The 21,838-nt window shown below is 38.4% G+C and overlaps 1 protein-coding gene across 1 annotated transcript in view; it reads left to right on the top strand.

The window, feature by feature from the left end:
* Positions 1-21,838, top strand: part of ATP6V1H (ATPase H+ transporting V1 subunit H) — a 52,386-nt gene that overhangs the window by 6,496 nt on the left and 24,052 nt on the right. The window contains exons 3-10 of the mRNA XM_039549012.1: positions 3,514-3,616; positions 5,028-5,117; positions 10,223-10,336; positions 13,083-13,187; positions 14,245-14,298; positions 16,441-16,538; positions 17,973-18,165; positions 21,208-21,386. Of these exons, the coding sequence (XP_039404946.1) occupies positions 3,514-3,616; positions 5,028-5,117; positions 10,223-10,336; positions 13,083-13,187; positions 14,245-14,298; positions 16,441-16,538; positions 17,973-18,165; positions 21,208-21,386 (936 nt within the window). The remainder of the gene's footprint in view (positions 1-3,513; positions 3,617-5,027; positions 5,118-10,222; positions 10,337-13,082; positions 13,188-14,244; positions 14,299-16,440; positions 16,539-17,972; positions 18,166-21,207; positions 21,387-21,838) is intronic.

The raw sequence follows: 21,838 nt of genomic DNA, 5'->3' as shown, positions 1-21,838 counted from the left end.
TCTGTGTCTCTCCTCCTCTCCTTGTCCTCCCAACATTGGGTATAACATTATAGGCTTTGCTAATTAGCATATCTATCAAAGATTCCCCAATGAGAGGCTCAAGTGAGCCCCCCTCCCCAAGGAACCTTCTCCTGGATGGTTCTATCTTGGTTTACAGAATGTGTTCTGGAGAGGACCTTGGGGTCTGGGGCACACTGATCCCCAGCTACGAAGCTTCTAAAATGTTTAGTCTCTTAGCTTAACAAACAAGTCCAAGAATGTAGGCAAAAAGCACTAGGAATACAGAAGCTGTAAAAAGGTATAACAGGGGTAAAAAAAGAAAAGGCAAAAATCTTCATGGCATCAGTATGACCCATTAGTCCCTGGCTTGGTCAGCATTATTTGAAACAAAAGAGACCTCCCGTTATGAGTCTTTAAGTGTGGTATTTGTGGCAGATGAATTGTCCACATCTTTCTATAACTATTCAAATTCATCCTTAATAGGCAAGAAAGAACCTAGGTCAGTCTAAAAGGCATGGTAGCAGCATGGTCATCATTGGCTAATCACATATCATTCATTTATAATTAGTTAAGTTTTAGCAGAAGTTGGGCAAGGACTACCCTACCACTGGCTTTATGAATCTTGAATCTAATAAATCTTGATTGCCTTTCCTCAGTGCATATGAAGATATCTCTAACTAAGCAGTGGGAATACTGGAGTAGCACACATGGCACTGGACTACTTCTGTTCTTTGCTTGCATAGTAAATAGGTAAAAGATGGCTCTGTGATGAGGCCAAACTCAAGACATAATCATTTAAATAAGAGGAAAGAAAAGAGCACACTGTAGGTCTTATTTCTCTATTTCAAGAATCCAGGTGATCCAGTTAAAAAAATAAGTGAACACTTCCTGTAAAATTTACAATGATTTTAATGTAATCTCTAGTCATGGAACATCTGAAAACTGACCTTGAATGTGGAAGAGGTGGGTGAAGAGTCCATGCTACATAGCTTTGCAAAGTGGAAGAGGCATTTCATTCAGTGGAAATGTTAAGAGGAGATTAATCTTGGAAGTAACTGAAGCAGGAATATCTAGTGCTTTCATCCCCTGTGACTTTTGTATAGATGAAGCCCTCCTGGTATTACCTAGTAAAGCTAGTCACCTATTAAAATCTTGGATATGTTTAGGACTACTTGATTTAAAATTACTTTTCTTACCTGAAGAGTACCTGACTATACTATTTGGACAAGTTTTTTATTTCTTGTGATGTGAAGTTTTGTATTATAAAAAAACCCCAGTAGTTTTCTGCAAGTTTTCTGCAAGTCTGACTCTTCAGCTGCATCAACAGCTTTCTGAAATAGCACTGATGATGGCAGTAACTACTTGAATATTAAGTTGAAGAGAACATTGAGTAGACATATGGTGGCTTATAGATGTCCACAGCAGTTCACTATATCAAGCCCCCTTGCTATGTGTTTGGATGAACTTGCATGCATATCAGTTTTTAAACTGCCAGGAAAAACTCAAAATGTAATTAGTGAAAGCTAAAAATTAATTAGAAACCATGATCTCTGTTCTCCCTACAATTTTCTTCAGTGCTTATGGCAAACTTAAAGTAACAATTAATTTTGGTTTTCAGCACTTATTTCTTGGTTGGATTAGACTGTTATTCATGTTATGTATTACAATTTTGGCATAACATGATAGCTGTACGTATTTCAGTTCTTACCATTGACATTGCATTCAGCCCCTGGAAGTTTAAAAACTGTTTAGAGAATGTTGTTCAGAGGCGATGCATAGGGAAGACTTTTGAGAGATTATTCCACCATTAGTTTTAAATTCTTTTACATGAGACCCTTTGTGGAAAGGAGCCCTTTACATTTGTTGTGGGATACAGCATTGGTAAAGTGATATGGTTGATACTGTATCCCCTCTACTCTGCCCTTGCAAGACCCCACCTGAAATGTTGCATTCAGCTCTGGGGTCCTCAGCACAAGAAAGACATGAAACTGTTGGAGCAGGTCCAGAGGAGGGCCACAAACATGGTCAGAGGACTGGAGCACCTCTCTTGCAAAAACAGGCTGAGAGAGCTGGGGCTGTTCAGCCTGGAGAAGAGAAGGCTTTGGGGAGACCTTCCAGCACTTTAACAGCACTTACGAAAAGGAGGGAGAGAGACTTTTTGTACGAGCATATAGTGACAGAACGAAGGGCAGTGGTTTTAAACTGAAACAACAGGTTTAGATTAGATGTTAAGAAGAAATCCTGCATTGTAAGGTTGGTGACGCAGTGGAACAGGTTGCCCAGAGAGTTGTGGCTGCTTTATCCTTTGAGGTGTTCAAGGCCACGTTGGATTGGGCCCTGAGCAATCTGATCTTGTAAGTGACATCCCTGCCCATGGCTGAGGGGTTGGAGTCAGATGACCTTCAAGGTTGCTTCCAAACCAAGCCATTTTATGATTCTATGATAGCTCAAGATGAAGAAAACAAGGTTTGTATGGTGGGTTGACATTCACTGGTCACCAGGTGCCCATCAGGACAGGACACACTTGTTCCATCAAAAGAACAGGGGAAAATACATGAGAAGAAGCTCTGGGGCTGAGGTGTAAGGATAGGGAGATCACTGACCGCTTACCATCATGGGCAAAACAGGCTCGCTCTACTTGGTGAAATGAAATTAATTTATTGCTGATAAATTGAGTAGGTTAATGAAAAATAGGAAAAAATCTAAAAACCACCCCTCACCCTCTCCCTTCTTCCCAGGCTCAACTTCATTCCAACTTCTCTGCCTCCTTGTTTTGAGTTGGTGTAGGGGAATGAGGTGTGGAGGCTGTGGTCAGTTCATAACAGTCTCTGCTGTTCCTCTCTTCCCCTGCTTCATCCTGAGGTGTCTAATCCATGAGTTATGCTCATTCACAAACTCATGCAGCATGGATCCTTTCTGCAGATTCCAGTCTTTCAGGGATGGCCTGCTCCAGCATACATCACCCTTGAGGTCACAGGTCCTGCAAGAAAACTGCAGTCCATGCAGGTTTCCTGTAAGGCACATCTTCCTGCTCTGGCATGGGGGTCTTCTGTGTACTGTGGGTGGATCTCTGCTCCGCCTAGGACCTCCATGCTGCAGGGGGACAGCTGCCTCACCGTGGTCTTCACCACAGGCTGCAGGGGAATCTTTGCTCTAGCACGTGAATAACCTCATCTCCCTCCTTGTGCGCTGGTCTGGCAGTCTGCAGAATTGTTTCTTCCACATATTCTCAGTCCTCTCTCATGGCTGCTGTTGCACGGCAGTTCTTATTCCTTAAATATGTTATCACAGAGGTGCTGCTGTCATTACTGAGTGGCTCAGGTTTGGCCAGCAGTGGGTCTGTCCTGGAGCTGGCTGGAACTGGCTCTGTCTGACATGGGCGCCACTTCTGGGGTCTTCTCATAGGAGCCACCCAAGCAGTCCCCTTCTAACAAAGCCTTGCCATGTGAACTCAGTACAGTTATTTCCAATTTACTGTTCAAGTTACTTACGGTTTCATGTTTTGTTTTTCAGAGGTCAGATGATTTCAGGTGAAGACTGTGAATTTATTCAAAGATTTGAACAGAAAAGAAATCCAGAAGAAAAACAGGAGTTGTTGCAAACAGAAGGCAACCAAGTAACTTTCTTTTAATGAAGTTTCTTTTGGGGAGGATGGAAATTTTCGTACCAACTCTTTATTGTTGGCTGTATACAGTTAAGGTGTTGTGAAATAAGTATAAAGCTTTCTATTGTGATTCTTTTATTTTTCCTTAGATATAGGTTGGAAGTTATTTTGTTATTTTTAAAACCTACTAAATAATTGTTAAATGTCATCTGACTTCGACTCTGTTGTGAGACAAGCTAGCTCAAGTCTTTCCTCATCCCAGTTTGCTTAATCATGCACACTTGTACTTGAGTCACTTTTTTTTTTGAGCTTTTTTCTTTATAGTTTATTGATGACAGCTGCTACCAGTAGGATTGGTGCTTATTAGCTAAGCAATTCTAATTTAGTTACAGCATTGAATCCACTGTCTGCTAAGGTGGATTCAGTTAGACATGGGTGTCTTGTGTCATTTTAGGCATGGTAAGATATGAGACCTCTGCATTGGACAGAGCTGATTCAGGACTGAATCAGGCTTTTGCCCTTAAAGGAGTACAGGCAGGATGCCCAAAGACACTTTAATGATATTTGAATCAGTAGAATCTCACCCTGAGGTTCTAGCACAGAGTATCAGACATCCAGAGGATTGGGGGGAGGCAGGGAGGAAGGGGACGAGTAGATGCATTCAACACACAAAAATTTCTATCAGTTTTTTCTACTTCAATTTTAGGCTGTTCTCTGTTTTGGTTTTGTATTTCTTTTCTCTCCAAATTGTACTGTGTTACTGTTATGTACTGGTTCAGAGTTTCCATAGTAACAGAAACATATGTGGTATGCTTTACATGTCACTATATAATTACGATGTAGCAGTTCAGAGTTCCATTTTCTCTCAGTTTTAGTTGAATGTGGTGAAGGAGAAGGAGGAAGTGTAAAAAGTAATGTAACTATTTCAGCCTGTTGCTGAAATGGTGATATTCTTCAAAGATGAACAAAGATTTCTCTATAAGGTATATAGTAAGTGAACAGAGGAGTAACCTGTCTTCCTCCCTCCCATTCAAGTTGCTGAAACTTTTTTTGTACTATGTCTGACTTAGTTGCTGTTCTGTCAATTTACTTGATCTTCTCACTACCATAAAAAAAAAATGATGCTGAGGGAGACTTTTCTAATCTGACTTTCAACAAAGCAGGTTGGTGGCTTTCCCTAGCAAGTACGTATTTAATTTGAAAGCCATAAAAGAATTTGTAAAGGGTAACAACCAATGTGACAGAAAATTATCTTTGTAAGATAATGTCAAATTTATTCATCTCTTACTGTAAATGAATAAGATGTTGGGATGCTCAATGCTTGTGTAAGACAACTGTGAATTAATAAGGTCCTGTTTTATATTATCAAAAGGAATGAAGACAATTGCTAATATTCATTTTAATGTCTGTCTTATTTTTCTAGTGTGCTAAAACATTTATAAACTTGATGACTCACATCTCCAAGGAACAGACTGTTCAGTACATTCTGACTATGGTTGATGATATGCTGCAAGTAGGTCAATAATCTGTATTATTTTTAAGTCTTTAAATGCATGCTTGAATGTTTCCTTAGTGTAATTCACGTATCTTCAGGTGTTTGTCATACTGTGTTAAAAATATTCTATTAAATTTTCAGATCTTGTCTTCAGAGATTAAATGTTAGACCTAAAGTTGTAAGGGTAACTTCGTCTTGTAGTATGTTTGAATTCTGGTAATAAAACGAAATTGTATGCTTGTCTGTTGGTTCTCAACCATGTTTAATGCAAAACTTGGATGTTAAGGCTAGTGTTGCATAGTGGTTTCATTTTATGTGATCTTAATTTGCAGAATTTTTTTCTAAATACTTTTTATATTTGATATATTGGCTTATGTTGTGGTAGACTTGTCAGTGCTAGATTAATGGTTGGGTTTGGTGATCTTAAAGGTCTTTCCCAATCTAAATGATTCTAAGATTCTGTGACTTGTGACCTCAGCCTTTTCCTGTGGTGTAGGGAGGATATGACTTCACACTTGAGGTTGTTGAAGCTTTTCTTATGAAGGTGTTAATTTGGCCACCCTCAGCAAGAAGGTGTCGTTTCTGCAGCTTTAGGTTTCCATCATAGGTTAGGTTGTTTAGGACAACATGTTCTGAAATTCTGCATGGTTTAATTATAAACCAGGAACTTCTTATTCAATGTAACATAGAGCTCTTTGTAGCTGTGGACAACAGTGGCTTATAAGAGTAGGCTATTAAACTTGGTCTCAGGACTGCTGAGCTGACTGGGACAATTCAAGAGGAGGCTTTACTGAATCAGATAATCCCACTTTTATGTTTCCTTGCTCTGAAGGAGGCTGAGAGAAGGCATTTGGAGTGATGTAACAAGATGGGTTGAGTTGTGTGAGGCTTTTTCTTAGTGTTCACATAAACTATCTGTGTTTGATAGTTTCTCTTCTCCTATTTTATGTTATATTGGTGCAAGGTTGCACTGAAATGTGTCTAGTGCTATTGGTTTAGGATATTGCCATAGGAGGTGAACAATGTGAGTTCTAATTCCAGCTCTGACTATTCAGTATTTCAACAGGCAAGTTGAAAACTGTGAACCTCTCCATGCAAACATATATATATGTTTGTATAACATGGGGACCATGGTGTTCTTTAAGGTGCCTGTCTGCGCATTAGGAGCCTTAAGTGAGTGCCCTGACATGTAGGATAACAGGATAATAGCTAGTGGTGGCGGCACCAATTCATTCATCTGTAGCTTGGTCACTTTTTCTCTTCTAGTTTTACTTTTTTTCAAGTGTGACACAAACATCAAGAAGCAGAGAAGATGAAAATGAGCCTCAGAGTCATTCCTTGATTAGGACACTCAGTTGGGAATACCTTGTATTGGTTGACACATTGGATGACAAACTTTGGCTCAGTGTGTGAGAACTCTGTTTATTACAGCTACTTTTGTGAGGAATGGGTCTTGCTTTCTGTGCATCAGCGGCCAGCAAAGTAATCATTTCACTTCCCCTTTTTCAGGACTTCTTGTGAATGTTCATAGGTCTTGTTTTGCTAATGTGCTTTGGGATTAGCACATAGTCTGCAGTTACAGTATGACAGCTGATATAATCTCCTGTGCTGTGGAATTAGTACCCCACAGGTAATGCTTTCACTGGCCCACTCTTGAACAGATGGAATAGTTCTTGGTAGTCACAGAAACCTCTCTTTTGCTGTGTTGTTTCTGTCATAAGTGGTTAGATGTATGTGTTTTCTTGACTTTATGACATGGCTGTATTTTGGGCCTTACCCTGCCCCAGAAGTGGCAGGTATGGAATTCTTAATGTTAAACATAATGGCTTTAAATTATTCAGGCTTTATAGTGACATAGGAGAATAGAGATGTTGGTGGACACTATATATTTGCTTTTGTTTGAAGTTGAATGCATGTTTCACTTTAGAAATTCTGCTTCAGTATCCAAAAGGCTGCACTGACTTTTGCAATGCTCTGTGTGTGTGCATGATTCAGGGATGTCTTGCTGCTGGCATAGAGGGCTTGTGTGCAGGCATCCACATGGCATTATCTCAGTTTCCTAACCTGTGACATCTCTACTCAACAAGGCTGAAACGGGACTTCTGTTTTGTTTTGGTCATGATCTGGGCATGGAACATACTGCCAGTGGTACCTTATGAACCCCGGCTGCACGTTTTTAAGGTGTAAGATTTTTGTCAGAGAGCAGCACAGTGGCCAATAAAGGTGAGACTGTGAGTTTAGGGCAGGGTCTCTGCAGACTGCCTGGGCACAAGAACAGTATCATAGAATTGTAGAATGGTTTGAGTTGGAAGGGGACCTTGAAGGTCATCTGGTTCCAGCCCCCCTGCTGTGGGCAGGGACACCTTCAGCTAGATCAGGTTGCTCAAAGCCCCATCCAACCTCTTCTTGAAGAGCTCCAGGGATGGGGCATCCCCAACTTCCCTGTGCAACCTGTTCCAGTGCCTCACAATCTTTTCCTAATATCCAAACCTATTCCCAGTTTGAAGCCATTCCCCCTTGTCCTGTCAATACATGCTCATGTAAATAGTCTTGCCCCATTTTTCCTGTAGTGAATATGAAGTCTCCAGTCTTTGACTCATCTTAATTCAGTACATTCAAAGATTTTAAGCGAGAAATTATTCAAGGACATGGCCTGTCATAGTGCCATTGACTCTGTGTAAAATTTGCCTTGAGAAAGTATGTTTGCTGCAGTTTCATGAGAGAAATAATAGCTGAGTTTGATAGCTGAAACTTCGAGAAACTATCACAGGTAGGAGTATCCAGCTTTTGTCTGATTATGACTGACTGTGGTTATTCTATCATCTTTCTGTGCTTCTCTTGTGAGGTGGTAAAAATTATGTCAACTGTGTTTTGAGCTCACCAAAAGCCCACTTGGGTGTGTAGGATTGTTCCAGCAGTTGTACTTACTGGTTTTATGACCTTTCTAAGAGATTTCTTTTGAATGCTGGCAAATGTGAAATTAGCGTGGTGTTTACTGTCTAAGATTATTGCCATTCTGCTTACTTCTGAAGGTGGAGAGTGTTAGCATCCTTGAGGAAACATTTCTTATTCTCTTCATCTGATAAATTCTTGGAACAATTTCTTGGGATTAGTGACCTTGTCACACTGCACAGTCTGTTACTTATGAAATCTTTAAGAATCTACCCTGTAGCTGGTGCAGGTAGCAGTACCACCCGAGTGACCTTCATTATGCTTCTTCAGAAATGACAGCTGCTAAATTATTCAACTGTTGATGTGAGAGAGCTTCAGAATTTTCTTTTTGTCAGTGTAGTCAGTAGCTTCCTAGGAAGGTGCAACACTACATATTCCAGGGCCGTGGGGAGTTTTCCACTCCTTCCCTTCTGTCTTGATCCTGTACCTTAACAGCAAACCAGATGAGTCTTCTGACTGACAGCATGCTAAAGTTATTTCAGCATTTCTGCTTCCAGACTTGTCTGTCTCCTTAGTTATGTTGTAAATTGAACTCATAGATCTGCTAAGTTTTGATCTATTTTAGCGAGACTGTTTAGCACAAGCAGATGCTAACTGATTTATTTGATCGAACTGCCGTTTCTCATCAAACAGGCCCTCACAGAGTAAAAGCTTTCCACCAAAGGCTATGTGTTCCTGAGATCTTACTTTTTTATTTATTTCATAGTTTGAACAACAAACTTTGAAAACATTTCTGGGTGCTTTTTTACACATGCCTTGTAGAGAATGGGTCACTGTAAGGGTTATAACTGGCAGATTACTGGTGACATCTGAGCTTCCCCAGTCAGTGATCAGGGCAGCAGTTTGCATCCCATGTGGTACAGTACTGTTGTGGTTTAACCCCAGCTGGCGGCTAAGCACCGCGCAGCCACTCACTCACTCATCCAGCAGTGGGATGGGGAAGAGAATTGGAAGAGTAAAAGTGAGAAAACTTGTGTTTTGAGGTAAAGACCGTTACTTTCAAGGAAGGGTTGGTTGAAGTTCTAAGGTTTAGTAAGATGCCACTGTTTGGATCATGGATGCATTCAGGTCATCTTGTGCTTAATGGATCATATTCCAACAAGGAGGCTTGCCTAGCTGGTTCTTGGTCCCTAGAGATAATAATAGGGTGCAGAACTGATGGAGAAAAGCCTTTCTGTCTAGGGGAGTTTGAAAATTAAAATGTCTGGATAGTGGAGACTGAGATACTACCCTTTTGTTTCTCATTTGCCTTCCTTGAAACAAGTTGTGTACTTGGTTGCAGTAGTTTAACCTCAATGGGGAGATCTCTTCAGAAGGAAAGCTTCCAATCCACCAGATTGGAAAGCATATGGAAATCCTTGAGGAAAAGCAAGAATTCAAATGCTAGATTTTTCTGGGAGACTGTCCGTCTATATTCTAGCCTATTAGGAAACAGCAGAGCTTTTCTTTTGCCTTTATGATTGTATGGCCTATTCTCTGGCCTGCTATAAGGAGAACTGTAATAGCTGCTTTATATAGTGATTATTAGGGGAAATACTTAAAAAGGCTCAGGTAGTTGTGGTCTCTTGTGGCTCAGGGTAGGAGCCCTGGAGAACAGACCTCTGGTGAGTGTGTGCTCTTTTAGATATGCAGGTTGCCTGAGATAACTGCTGAATCAGTTGCAGCCTCATCTGGGAGAGAAGATGAGAGGAATGGAAAGGCTAATTTACACCCCCAAGGTTTCACTTGTAGCAGAAGTTGAACAACAGGCTCTTGCATGGAAGTAGAAATATGTTGAAAACTTTGTATGGACTTCAATCAAGCATAATTGATTGGATGAAAAGTAGTGTTCCTCTTAAAAAATGACAGTATTTAGCTTGTTTCTCATTTGCCTTACTCCACTTGCATGTTCAAAAGAATATATTTCTTTTTGCTCAAGCAGGTATTGGAGTACTGAGATACAACTGAGGATTCAAGGTTTGTTTCCTCCGCCCCAAATCTCCAACCTTAATATTGGAGTGCTGAAATGAACTGTATCCACAAGTAATTGTCTAACTGAAAAATTTCCATGGGCTCTCACAAGCTAGGATACACTCTGATAATTTATGCCAACATAACAAGGAGCAAATAACTGCTCTATGTTGAATGCTTTTAGAAGTCTGTCATCTCTTCCTCTCTCTCAATTTTTACAGGAAAATCATCAGCGTGTTTGCATCTTCTTTGATTATGCAAAACGTGGTAAAAACACTGCATGGTCCTATTTTCTGCCGATGTTGAATCGACAAGATCTCTTCACTGTGCATATGGTAAGTTCTGAATGAACCTGTCCCTGAAGATGGTAGAGAAAAATGCTAGTTCTATTTTTCTTCAGGAGATTTTGGAATTTGAAGCTAAACTTCTGCCTGGACTGGAAAGTTTTCCTCTTATAGGTTAGACGGGTCATTCTTAATACAAGCTTTGCCTAACCACATTTTAAAAAGCAAAGTTACATTGTTTATTGACATTGGTTTATTTCTGGGAGATTAGGGCAGATTTAAAAAATTCAGAAAAGCAGGGATTTTAGAATTAATAAGTACAGTAAAACATACTGGAAAAACGTTTATCACAGCTGCCAGTCAATGCTGTACAAATACTAGAATTTAAGTTCTCATCTTGTGCAATGGAAATGTCTGCCTCGGTGAACCTTATTTTCTCATGTGCTCAGATTACCAGCTGACTCACTGAAAGTGTAGAGTGAGAAACAGAGAAGCGCTTGATGTTGTGCAGGTGCTGCTCAGCAGCAGCTAGAACACTGGTATGTTACTAGCACTGTTTTGGACACCAGTCTAAACCACAGCATCATATGGAATGCTCTGAAGAAAACTTAAGTCCATCCCAGCCAAACCCAATACACCCATGTGCAGTTTGCGGTTTCTGCTATGCTTTACTAGTGTTTGCTGCTCCTGTATATGGAGTAACTTTTCTGGAATCCTAATATTCTTCTGTCATCAGTGGTGAGAACTGGCCATTTCATCTCAGCAGGTTTTTTTTCTTGTGGGGCAAAAATGTGATTTTATTACTGTAAATTCCTAGTGGAGACCACAGTTTCCAACAATGAAAGTTACATTATGGCTTGAGGAAGAGAAAACCACGCCGCTATGGATTATTCTTCACTGTATATGTTTGTGCTGGCATGATACGGTAGAGCCAAATCAGAGGCTCAAACTACAAACCCACACACCTGGCCTGCATTAGGCTGCAGTGGCAGAAGGGGTGCAAGGATTCCAGGACACTGAGCAAGCCATGCTGTTTGCCCTGGGATGTGGCCAGTGCAACTGTGTTTGGGGCTGTACTGCAATTTGAACAGTGTGCTGACATGTTCTCAAGAAAAATGTCAGGCTTGATTTATTTATTTATTTAATTAATTAATTTTTTAATCTAATTGGTTGACTGCATGGATGTGAATCCTGTTTCTTGGTGTAGCTGAGGGAGGAGGTGGCTAGGGGTTTTTTTTGGTCAGTGTGGTTTATTTTGTGGTTTTTTTGGTGGTAATACTACTGAAGACCCATCCTGCAAAACTGCAGTTTGAGCAGTCAGATATTGTGACTGCCCAAATATGCAGGTAAAGCATAACTTTTAGACCCTTGCAGTACAAACTATTTAATCTCCGTGGAATGGTGGCTTTTAAATGTATGGTATAGAAATTTTGATGGTCAGCATTTCTCTACTCAGATTTGTGTTATTCAGATATTGTTTTATTTACGTACTGCAGAAATATACAAATAATTTAACAAGTCACGAAGAATCTCATGTGACGTGAATCCACCTTGAGTGGATCCACTAGGTTTGCTGCCTTATTACACCTTTTAGTACTGTGCATGTTTTTTAAAAGCACTTGAATGTTTTCAAAACCAAGTTTTAGGATTGTCTTATTTTTGTTGGGTTTATTTTATTTTCCTCTTTACTATGCACACTGGAAGGCTTTTGATACCCCATCATTACATCTGCTTAAGCAGATACAAGTACTCATCCTCTGTGTAGGCTCAAATTCTGCTGAGCATAAATGGTCTCTCATTCAGGGGCCAGGTAGCAGTTTTAACTCAGAAGCACGGTTGACTAGAGAGCTAGTATCTCGTGTTTTAAAGCTTGAGGGATTTTATGGGCTTGTTTAATTCAGAAGGGGATTGGACACATTTTGGTGTAGAGATTGTTGTTCCAGGCTCACACTAGTAATCCCTCAAGAAATCAGTGGTGGTGGTGCTGCACATGTGAATGCAGTAAGGTGGAAGGGTGGCTGGAATAGTGTCCTCACTGCATCATGGAACTGTGTGCACGCAAGTGAATCCCTGCGTCAGTAAAATCTTGGTTACACTGCCTGTTTGTATATAAGCTGACTCAAATGCTTTTGGATATAAGCTTCAGGCTGCAACATAAATTTACGTCAATTATAATTTGGAAAGACTGATGTAGAAATAAACTTGTTTTAAGTATTCTTGGGTCATAGGCATCATGAAAATTCTTAACCTGACCACGTTTTTATTCCCCAACTTCATTCTTAAATTCTACCTTCCATTTTGTTTTCCTGCTCTTCTTTTTCTGGGCTTGAAGCTTCTCCCTTCTTGTAGATGACTTCCTTCAGTTTAAGTACAAAAAACCTTCAATACTCTGTTATCATTTGTATTGGCACAATTGCTTAAATCAAGCCTGCATGTGTTAGGCCATCAAGTGTCTTGCTTTTGATTGATTTCTGACTGTAGCGGTGTCATACAGCAGTAGCCCATCGACGGCTTCCCTCCAACTCCTTCTGAGTTCTTTACTGGTGCCTTGTGAGCTTCAACAGCTACAGGTAACTGATAACATCATGAAAATAAATGAGTTACTGGAAGTAGAAGCAGCAGAAAGCTGAACAGAAAAAACATTACTGGGCATGAAGAGTCCCCTACATAGAAAACAGGTAGATTTCTGCAAGGGACTGTCTTTCATCTAAACTTGGTTTCCAAAGTTTACAGGACTTCTCACTGAGTTCTGAAATTGCTGTGTTTAAAAACATCTGTTTATTGTATTCTCTTTCAGGCAGCAAGAATTATTGCCAAACTGGCTGCTTGGGGGAGGGAGCTTATGGAAGGCAGTGACTTGAATTACTATTTCAACTGGATTAAAACTCAGCTTAGTTCACAGGTAAAAAGCTGCTTTTGTTTAAACTTTACAGTAACTTTGGAAACTTTTTTCAAGAATATGAATGTATAAATGTGCAAACAAGAGGTATATTTTTGGGTTTGTTTTTTTAAAAGGAAATTTTATTTTGTCATTTTTAAAGCTAAGTGTTCTTTATTCAAACACTTAGTTTTTAACTTGGTAGTTTAATGTTTTACTCTAGTCCTTGAAATGTAAATTAATGATAAAGCTTTTTGCTTTTTCTGTTAGTTAACAGTTTTTTTTCTTTTGGACACTGAGAAAATACGAGATAAGGTTTTTCTTGTCTTGCTTCTATTGTTTTGGTTATCAGAGCTTTTTGCTGCAAGAAAAATCACATGGCAGCAGAAATTGAATTTCAAAACCTTTTCCCAGTTTACTGTAGTACAAAGCTTTTGCTTTTAGTCCTGTCTCTTGAAACTGAATAAATTCTGACTTATTTGGACAATGTTTTTATGGCATTAGCTCAGTATGAACCACTTCTGGCTTGTCCTTCGAAGATGAATCATTCTCCCTTGTATTCATTTTTGGACATTTTTCCTTCAAAACACAGTGATTTGTCACTCATTCTCTTAGTGTTGTAGTAGAAGTGGATTCTGGAGAGCCGAGAAACATTCAGTACGTTTAGTAATGGTATATTTTTCATAGTTTTCTAAACTGGGCTTATTAAAAAGGAGTTTTATTTTTTCCCTTTGGAAGGAGAATCTTAAAGTTGGAATTTCCTTCAGAAAGATGCAAGAGTACAGGTTGCAGATGCTAAGATAAATAAATACCTTGAGTTAATCCACACTTAAATAATTAAAAATTAAGTGTTGATATACCAGAATCAGCTCCAAGCATCTTGTTCTAGACAAGAAGTGTGTGTGTGAAATAAATACAATATATTGCAATAATATATTAAGCAGGAAAAATATCTAATGGATTCTAAATTTTTTTTTCTTATGATTAGAAGGGTTGGAGAACTGAAAGAAACTTGGTAACAACTGTTGCTTAAGGGTGAAAAGCAACTCTGATTTTAAACTTTTATTTTATCTTTTCCTAGAAACTACGTGGTACAGGAGGTTCTGTGGATACAGGAGCAGTCTCCACAAGTGATGTGAGTTTATCTTTGAAATCTGTCAATCTGCTATTTTTGGGCAGGTGATATCCACTCCTCGGATTAAGGTGCAGATCTCTTCTGGTGCCGGTGATAAGAAGTACTTGGAATCAGAACTGTACAACAGAGTGCCAGGTGATGGCGCCAAGAAACAAAAGTATTTTTAAACACTGATTTCACATAGAACGTTGGCAGTGGAAGTGTATGTTTTACAAGGTAGTTTGTCTTGTTGAAGCTGTAGATATCAACTAAGATTCTCTTTGTTGACACTTGAACAAATCATACAAAATTAATTTAATATTCAACAGTTCTGAGCCCCTGACTTGGTGATCTTAGAAGTCTTTTCCAGCCCAAATGATTTTATGATTCAGTACTGTCTGTTTACCACTGAGGTGTTGGACTTGTAGAAGAAACCTGAAACTGAGAAGCTTTTGGCTGTTGTGCTGTGCAGGACTTAGAAAAGGGCACATCAGATACTAAAGCTGATGTTGCCCCTAAACCACTGTAGCATGAAATCGCAAGAGTGCTTTCAAAGCTGTAAGCTTTTCATATTTGAATAGCTTGAATTCACAGGAAAATAGTGTCCTTTTTGCATCAATATTTTTTTTTAGTATTGAATTTCATGTAGCTATAATAGCTGCCGAGCTTCGAGATGAACTGTGGCAGTATAAGAAATGCAAATGATCATCCTAACTGGATTTTCTGTGGTGGTGTGGCATGATGAGGAAGTTTATCATAGTTCTTGAATCTGGAGTGGAATTCAGTTTGGTGTTTTGTTCCTTTTGCAGCCTGAAAGTGGTCACAGTTTCTCAGAAGACTTAACTTGGGATTTGTTGTTCTTGTAAATGTAGTCGTGGCTTCAAAGTGTTAGCTTCCTTTAGAGGAGAGCCTCTTAAATTACCCTGTCTGGGGATTAAAGTAGAAAAGAGGCAAGACTCTTGTGCACAACTGTGGGTGTAAAACAATGGGCTGAGCATGGAAGTTGAAGTATTTCAGTATTTCATGTGCAGATCTGTGTGCCACTGTGTTAGGTTTTGTTAGACTGGCAGCCCTCTTACAGCCATAAAAGAGTAAATAGTTGCACAGTACACACCACCACTTACTGTGGAGCTGTGAGCTCCTCTGGCTTGCTCAGAAATCTGTATTCATTGCACTGTGGCATTGCACAAATGTGCTGTGCCACGGCAGGGTCCCAGAGCAGCAGAACTGAGAGTGCGGATATGTTCTAGGATAATTAAACTGGGTAAGTATTGTCTTAACTTCATTAGTGTTCAGATTTCAGATCTAGCTTATGCAGGATTTTCAAGCAGGCCCTGGCTAATTTCAGAATAAATTAGAGATGCAGTTGTAGCATTTTATACAGGAAATGAGAGCTGGAATCTATTACGAAATTTCAATTATAATAGTGTTGGAAGACAATGCTTTTATGACAGACTCTTTAAAAAGAAAACTCCAAGTTCAATAGTACATGGGTTGCTGATGCAGATAAATGAATGCATTATTTGGGGTGGGAGAGCTGTCTGTGTGTTTATAGCTGTTTTATTTGCACGGGGTGTGCAAATGAATACTTTCTCAGGGAAATTGATGTTCTAGATGATTTGAGCCCAGATGCACAGACTTAGTTTTTACATAAAGGACTTAAATCTCTCATGAGAGACAAAGAATGAGTTACTCTTTATTTTCAGTTCTGTTTATTGCCTCCTCTCTTTTCATATGGGATTGCCTAACTTCTTTACTTCATTAAATGTTTGAAAGGTTGATCTTGTATTATGTGAGAGAGCTACCATGAGACTTTCAAGGAAAAGGCTTATAGGGAGGAAGAAAGCAAACAGCATTTTATCAGCAGCACATCTGATTAATGTATGATTAGTATTAGTGAAGGTAATGCTGACAATTGACTAAGAAGAGAGAAAAACAGGTTCTGGCAAATATATTCAAACAGAAGACAGCTTTCATTCATAGATACTGAAGGAAGGCATGTTCAAATGTTCTGATGTAAAGTGGTATCACTTGCATAACACTTCTTTAATATTCAGAACTCTTCTCCTTTTATGCCATTAAAGCCTAATTTGGAAAACTGTACTTCAGCACTTACTACCTGACTCTTCTTGCAAGAAGTGATGTGTTGTTCTTTTCACCCAGAGTTCCCAGTATGTGCAGTGTGTTGCTGGATGTCTGCAGCTGATGCTCAGGGTCAATGAATACCGCTTTGCATGGGTAGAAGCAGATGGAGTCAATTGGTGAGCATCTATTTCCATTTATATGGATATACTTGCACTTACAGTAGTGCATACCCCAGTGACCATTTTTTTGAATGGAACTCTCTTGTGGTAGGGAGGTGTTCTGTGAGTACAAAAGAGATTTGTTTTCAAACATTAACACAGTCAAATAGACAAATGAAACTTGCACTGTTGAGGCTTTAATTCCTGTTCAAGAAGAACTGTTTAAGTATGTATCTGAACAGTTATATAACAATTTGTGTTCAGCTGAAGATGTTCTGTTTATTATTTAATAGAAAAAGACTAATGAAATGAGTTTCTGCTAATCATCCTAGTCTTTTGAGTTTGGAATTTCTCTGTCTGAAAACATTAGTGAAAGGAGAAACATTTTCTAGAGCTAAGACCAATTTTTTTCCACATCTGGCTTCAAGTAGGTCATTCTTTTATCCAATTCTCCTAATAAATACATTTGCGTTAGGCTAAGATCTTGGCACTAATCTTATTTAAAAAATGCTTGCCTATAAATAATACTTCTGCCATCCATGCCTCTATTGGGGATGGTTGGTACATGATTTGCACTTTAATGGCAGATACCCCTTTACACTGAAATGGAGAAAAGTCAGAATTACTAGTGAAGTAAAATTTCAAGTGATGTTCATATGTGTCAAGATGATACTACTGAAACCAAGGAAGCTTTTAAATCAAGTATTAAAGCATTACAATAAGCCTGTGTTTCACCATGTTTGAACTGGTCTTAAACTTGGTAAGAATGATTTTTGAATGTAGATTCTGTTTAAAATTTTAAATTGAGCTAGCTATTTCAGAATGGACCTGTAAATTGCTTACTAAATTTTCAAAACTTCAGCTTAACAAACCTTCTGCATGATGTCTTCTTGGAGATCTTGTGATACTATTTTTTTTCTACAGTACTTTGTATATTCGTATCTGTGATGATTTTCTGAGTACTCACTGTTAAATAATGAATACTTCAGCTCATTTCAGACACTCCTTGGACAAGTACAATTAAGGAAAGAAGTTCAATTTGTGTAGATTTGTTCTGTTTATTCCTTCTTAACTCTGAAGGAGCAGCTGTGTGTTTCTCTGTTTCTTCTAGAAGGACAAATAATGCTTTAAACATGCCAGTAGAAAAACCGTCTTGGTGCACCAGAAGATGGATACTGTACCACATCAGTTCACATGGGAAAAGCTGCTTTATGGCTCTAAGGCTAAGGAGAAAAAAACCATATCTTTAAAAGATGGCTTTCTGAACAAGCTGCTTGTACAGTGATAAATAGTCATGCAGATTACTGTGAAGTGTGTGTTGTGTATGCTCATCCTCAGCAGCTCTTTCCAATGAGTTCCTGTTACCATTTCTTTTAGTGTTTCAGATTGGAGCAATGCAACCAGTGTAATCATTATTTAAAAATTAAATGTGCGCTATGTCAATTTTCTTAGCATCATGGGCGTCTTGAGCAACAAATGCGGTTTTCAGCTCCAGTATCAGATGATTTTCTCTGTGTGGCTGCTGGCATTTAGCCCTCAAATGTGTGAATATCTTCGTCGGTACAATATTGTTCCCGTGCTGTCCGATATTCTTCAGGAATCTGTCAAAGAGAAAGTAACCAGAATCATCCTTGCAGCATTTCGGGTATGTATCTGTTGACTGCAGTCATGCTGTGCTTCTCTCACATATTCCTAGGTCTCAAAATGTTGCTGATGCACAGCTGTTTCTGGTGGACCATATCAATAAGCTGATTGGAAGCTTAATTCTCTGGGGTTTTTTTGGTTTTTCTTTTTGTAAACTTGAGTTTTGCTACAGGTAATAGACGTGCTATTACTAGTAATAGATATCTGTTACTCAATGCCTTCTTAAAATAAGGTTGCCTAAAAAAAACAATGTTAACACAGGCACTAATGGTTTCTCTTTCTTAATTCAAGGTTCTTTTTCCTACTGGTACTACTGTAAAACCCTGGAGCTACTAATAGCTGATAAATCTTACCTTATGAAGCTTTAATTAACAAAATATTATTTTGAATACATATGTTTGTCCCACTGAGAAATTATTTTTATCTACAAGTCCAAAAATCTTTTCTTGGTGGATCTGTAAACACAGATGAGAATACCCATATAGGAGTGATTAACTGACTTACTGTGTCTGCATTACCTGCAAATCACTGGTCCTATTTAAGATAATTAGGAATAACGGAGTACCTAGGCTTGATGTTTTCACTGTGACAGTACCATTTTGTGTTCATGGATGCTCCTAGTTTTATGTGCTTGCTTGTCAAGTCTTGTGAATAATACAGCATGCTATAACGACTTGTAGTCCTGTTTTAAAGCAACACTTGGTACCCTGAGAAGGAAATGTAGGTCTTGGAAGCTGTTGGTTTTCCTGGATGTGGACTGTGCTCCAATAGTAAATGTTTCAAGCAAGTCAGAATGGGGAGAGGGAAATTGTTGCTTACTGACTTACTGATTAGCAATGATAAGCTGTGTGAAGGTGCTTACTCTGTGTCTCTATCTGAAAACATCTGCCACTGAAAGATTTCTGGATAAGGCAGATCATAAGAATCTGCTGTTTGTCTTGTTGAAGGAGTACAGTGGTATGAGATGCTCAGTAGGAGCTATTCTTACAATATATTCTTACTACTCTTACTCTGTAGATGTTGTGTTCTTAAAGATCTTAATGTTAGGATTAAGCAGGGACATACAGCAAGACAGACTGGAAAAAAAAATTAAAAAGAGAAAAAGCTGAGAAGCTCAGCAGTCTATATCCAATTTCTTCCTATTCTGAGGTCATAAAAAGTAGGAGAAATAATTGCTAGTTCTTAGATTTACTGTGTTTTGCAGTAGGCAAAAGAGGAAGCAAAAATGAAGCTAAGATTTTTAAATAAAGGCTAAGAAAGAATAAGGTGTTTCTGTTACAGGCTATGGGGAGTGTAACTTAGCTGTTGCCTTTCTCCAACATTAAGGACTTATGTTGGCATGAAGATGAGTTGTTAACTGGCAGCCAGGAACATAACAGATTAGAAATTAGACATCAGAGTTGTGAGTTCTGAAGCAAAATTAAAATAGGTAGCAGAGGCAAAATAGTCCTTTTCTTGTGTGTGATGCCACAGTGTCAGTTTATGGGGGGGGCGGGGAGGGAATTGCATGAAAGACTAGGCTTGATGATTCCCCGAATCTGTCTGTGCATTACTGAAGGTGCTCCGTGAGTCTTGGCAACTTGGATGTCTTCTCTACTACTTGATCTCTCCTAATTTTACCTATTTCACCTTTTTGTCAATTTAATTGCCTGAGGTATATAACTGCAAAATAATTTTTTCTATCAAGCAACAAGTATTGGGCACTCCTGTCTCTTTGAATCTACTACTTTCTCTACCTAATATTTTATCCCCTCATTTTCACGCTTTTATTGCCTTCTACGTCTGTTTCCTACCTAGAACTAGTTTTACACCTTAAGACTTCAGTTTTTATTACTGAACAGTTTACTGATCCATTCTGTATAGTCATGTGTTTGTGTTTTTACTTTGTTAACATATCCTTTCAAATTTACTATGAAAAGCTTGAGTATCTCACTGCTGTATGAGATAGATAATAATATTTGGAGTAACTTCCACATCTGCTTGCAATGATCTTAACTAGGAGTTCTTCGGAAGCTTTATCTACCTGCTCCTTGAACCTGTTGAATTTTCTTATTTAAGATTCATTATTTGTTCATTTACTGTCATTAGCTGTTTTAACTCTAAGTAAATTAGCATTACTTTCTGTGAATTACCTTTTAGTTCTCTTACTGAAATAGGAACTGGGGGTGGCTTTTTTTTGCATGTTAAAGCTAATTGTATATGGGCATTAAAACCAGTAATATGACTTTTTTTTAGTTTGCAAGTTTTAAAATTGATTTGCAGTGTTCTGCCTCAGTAACTAATAGGATGTCTGATATCTAAGAAACCTTAAGTGTAATAGCTGTGTGACAAGAGTGATGCAGTCAAATTCCTTCTGTATAGTTTCACTGCTTATTTCTGGTAGATGTTAAGTCTTATTTACATGAACACATGTTCTGTTTGTTAAGGACTTTGTTTTTTATATGAGATTCGTGTTTCCAGCTTTATCAAAAAGTGCAGGCGGCCAGCTCTGATTGAAAAACATAATTGAAAGCTGATTAAATTGGGTAGAAATGTAATGAATAAATGACATTGGAACTTGACTATTGCATTCTGTGCTTGTAATTCCAATCTTACCAACAAGCTTCTGTTTGAATAAAAATGTTTAGTTGGAATATTCCCAAACTTGAAAAGAGCTGATCTAATCCAGATGGTAACTTTGAATTGGAAATAAGATTTCAGGTTATTTTTTGTTAAGGCTCTTTGCTTTGTGCTATTGCTGCACAGAAAGCTAACATGATAATCCAAGATAAAAGTAGTTGTTTATGGTGGAGATTCTGGTATTTGGGATATAAACCTGCCCTTTTTCTTTGAATAGTCTTTGTAGTCACCTCAATTTCATGTGGAAAATATTCTAAACAGGTGGATTAGTACTTTGTAGTATTGAAGAGAGAGATTATTTCAGGAAGTGGTCAATTTTGTCATGTACTAAATTTAAAAGTTCCAGTAAGAATTTCTTAAAAATACTGCTTTGTTTCTAAGTAGTCTGTTCTTAAACAAAATACATACATCTTTACTTCCCTAGAATTTGTTAGAGAAGTCTACTGAGAGAGAAACTCGCCAAGAATATGCTCTTGCCATGATTCAGTGTAAAGTTTTAAAGCAGCTAGAGAATTTGGATCAGCAGAAATATGATGATGAAGACATCAGTGAAGATATCAAATTTCTACTGGACAAGCTTGGTGAGAGTGTGCAGGACCTTAGGTATGCTTTGCAGTCTGCACTTAAAAATGCAGTTATATGAATGTTGGTAGAACTTTTTTATTTTTTAAGGCTAAAATACTTACAGAATTGTGATATGTAAATGCTATTTAGTAAGATAAAGCATACCGAGATGTCCTGGTTGTTAGTTTCCTATTGTCTGTCAGTATTTAGAGGCTAAATAGAAAATAAATCTTCACTTATGTATGTGATCTTTGTAACTGATAATTTGTTAAAGGACTTGTAAAGGCTTTGACTTAAAGGATTTCCAGTCAAAACTGAAGACTACCTGATCAGAATAAGTTCTACTGTCCAGATTAACTCAAGTTTTTGCTAGTGTTTACCTAGTTCTTGCTCTTGTGCCTAAATTAAAGTGCATATTGTAGGTAGTGTCAAAGGTTTAAGTGGATGGAAGGTAAAGACTGGAATTCTTGGTTGAGGAAGGCAAAACATAA

Source organism: Corvus cornix, chromosome 2 (genome assembly GCF_000738735.6).
Source record: "Corvus cornix cornix isolate S_Up_H32 chromosome 2, ASM73873v5, whole genome shotgun sequence".
NCBI lineage: Eukaryota > Metazoa > Chordata > Aves > Passeriformes > Corvidae > Corvus > Corvus cornix.
The sequence above is the reverse complement of the archived record's forward strand: the minus strand, read 5'-3'. Positions and strand labels throughout refer to the sequence as shown.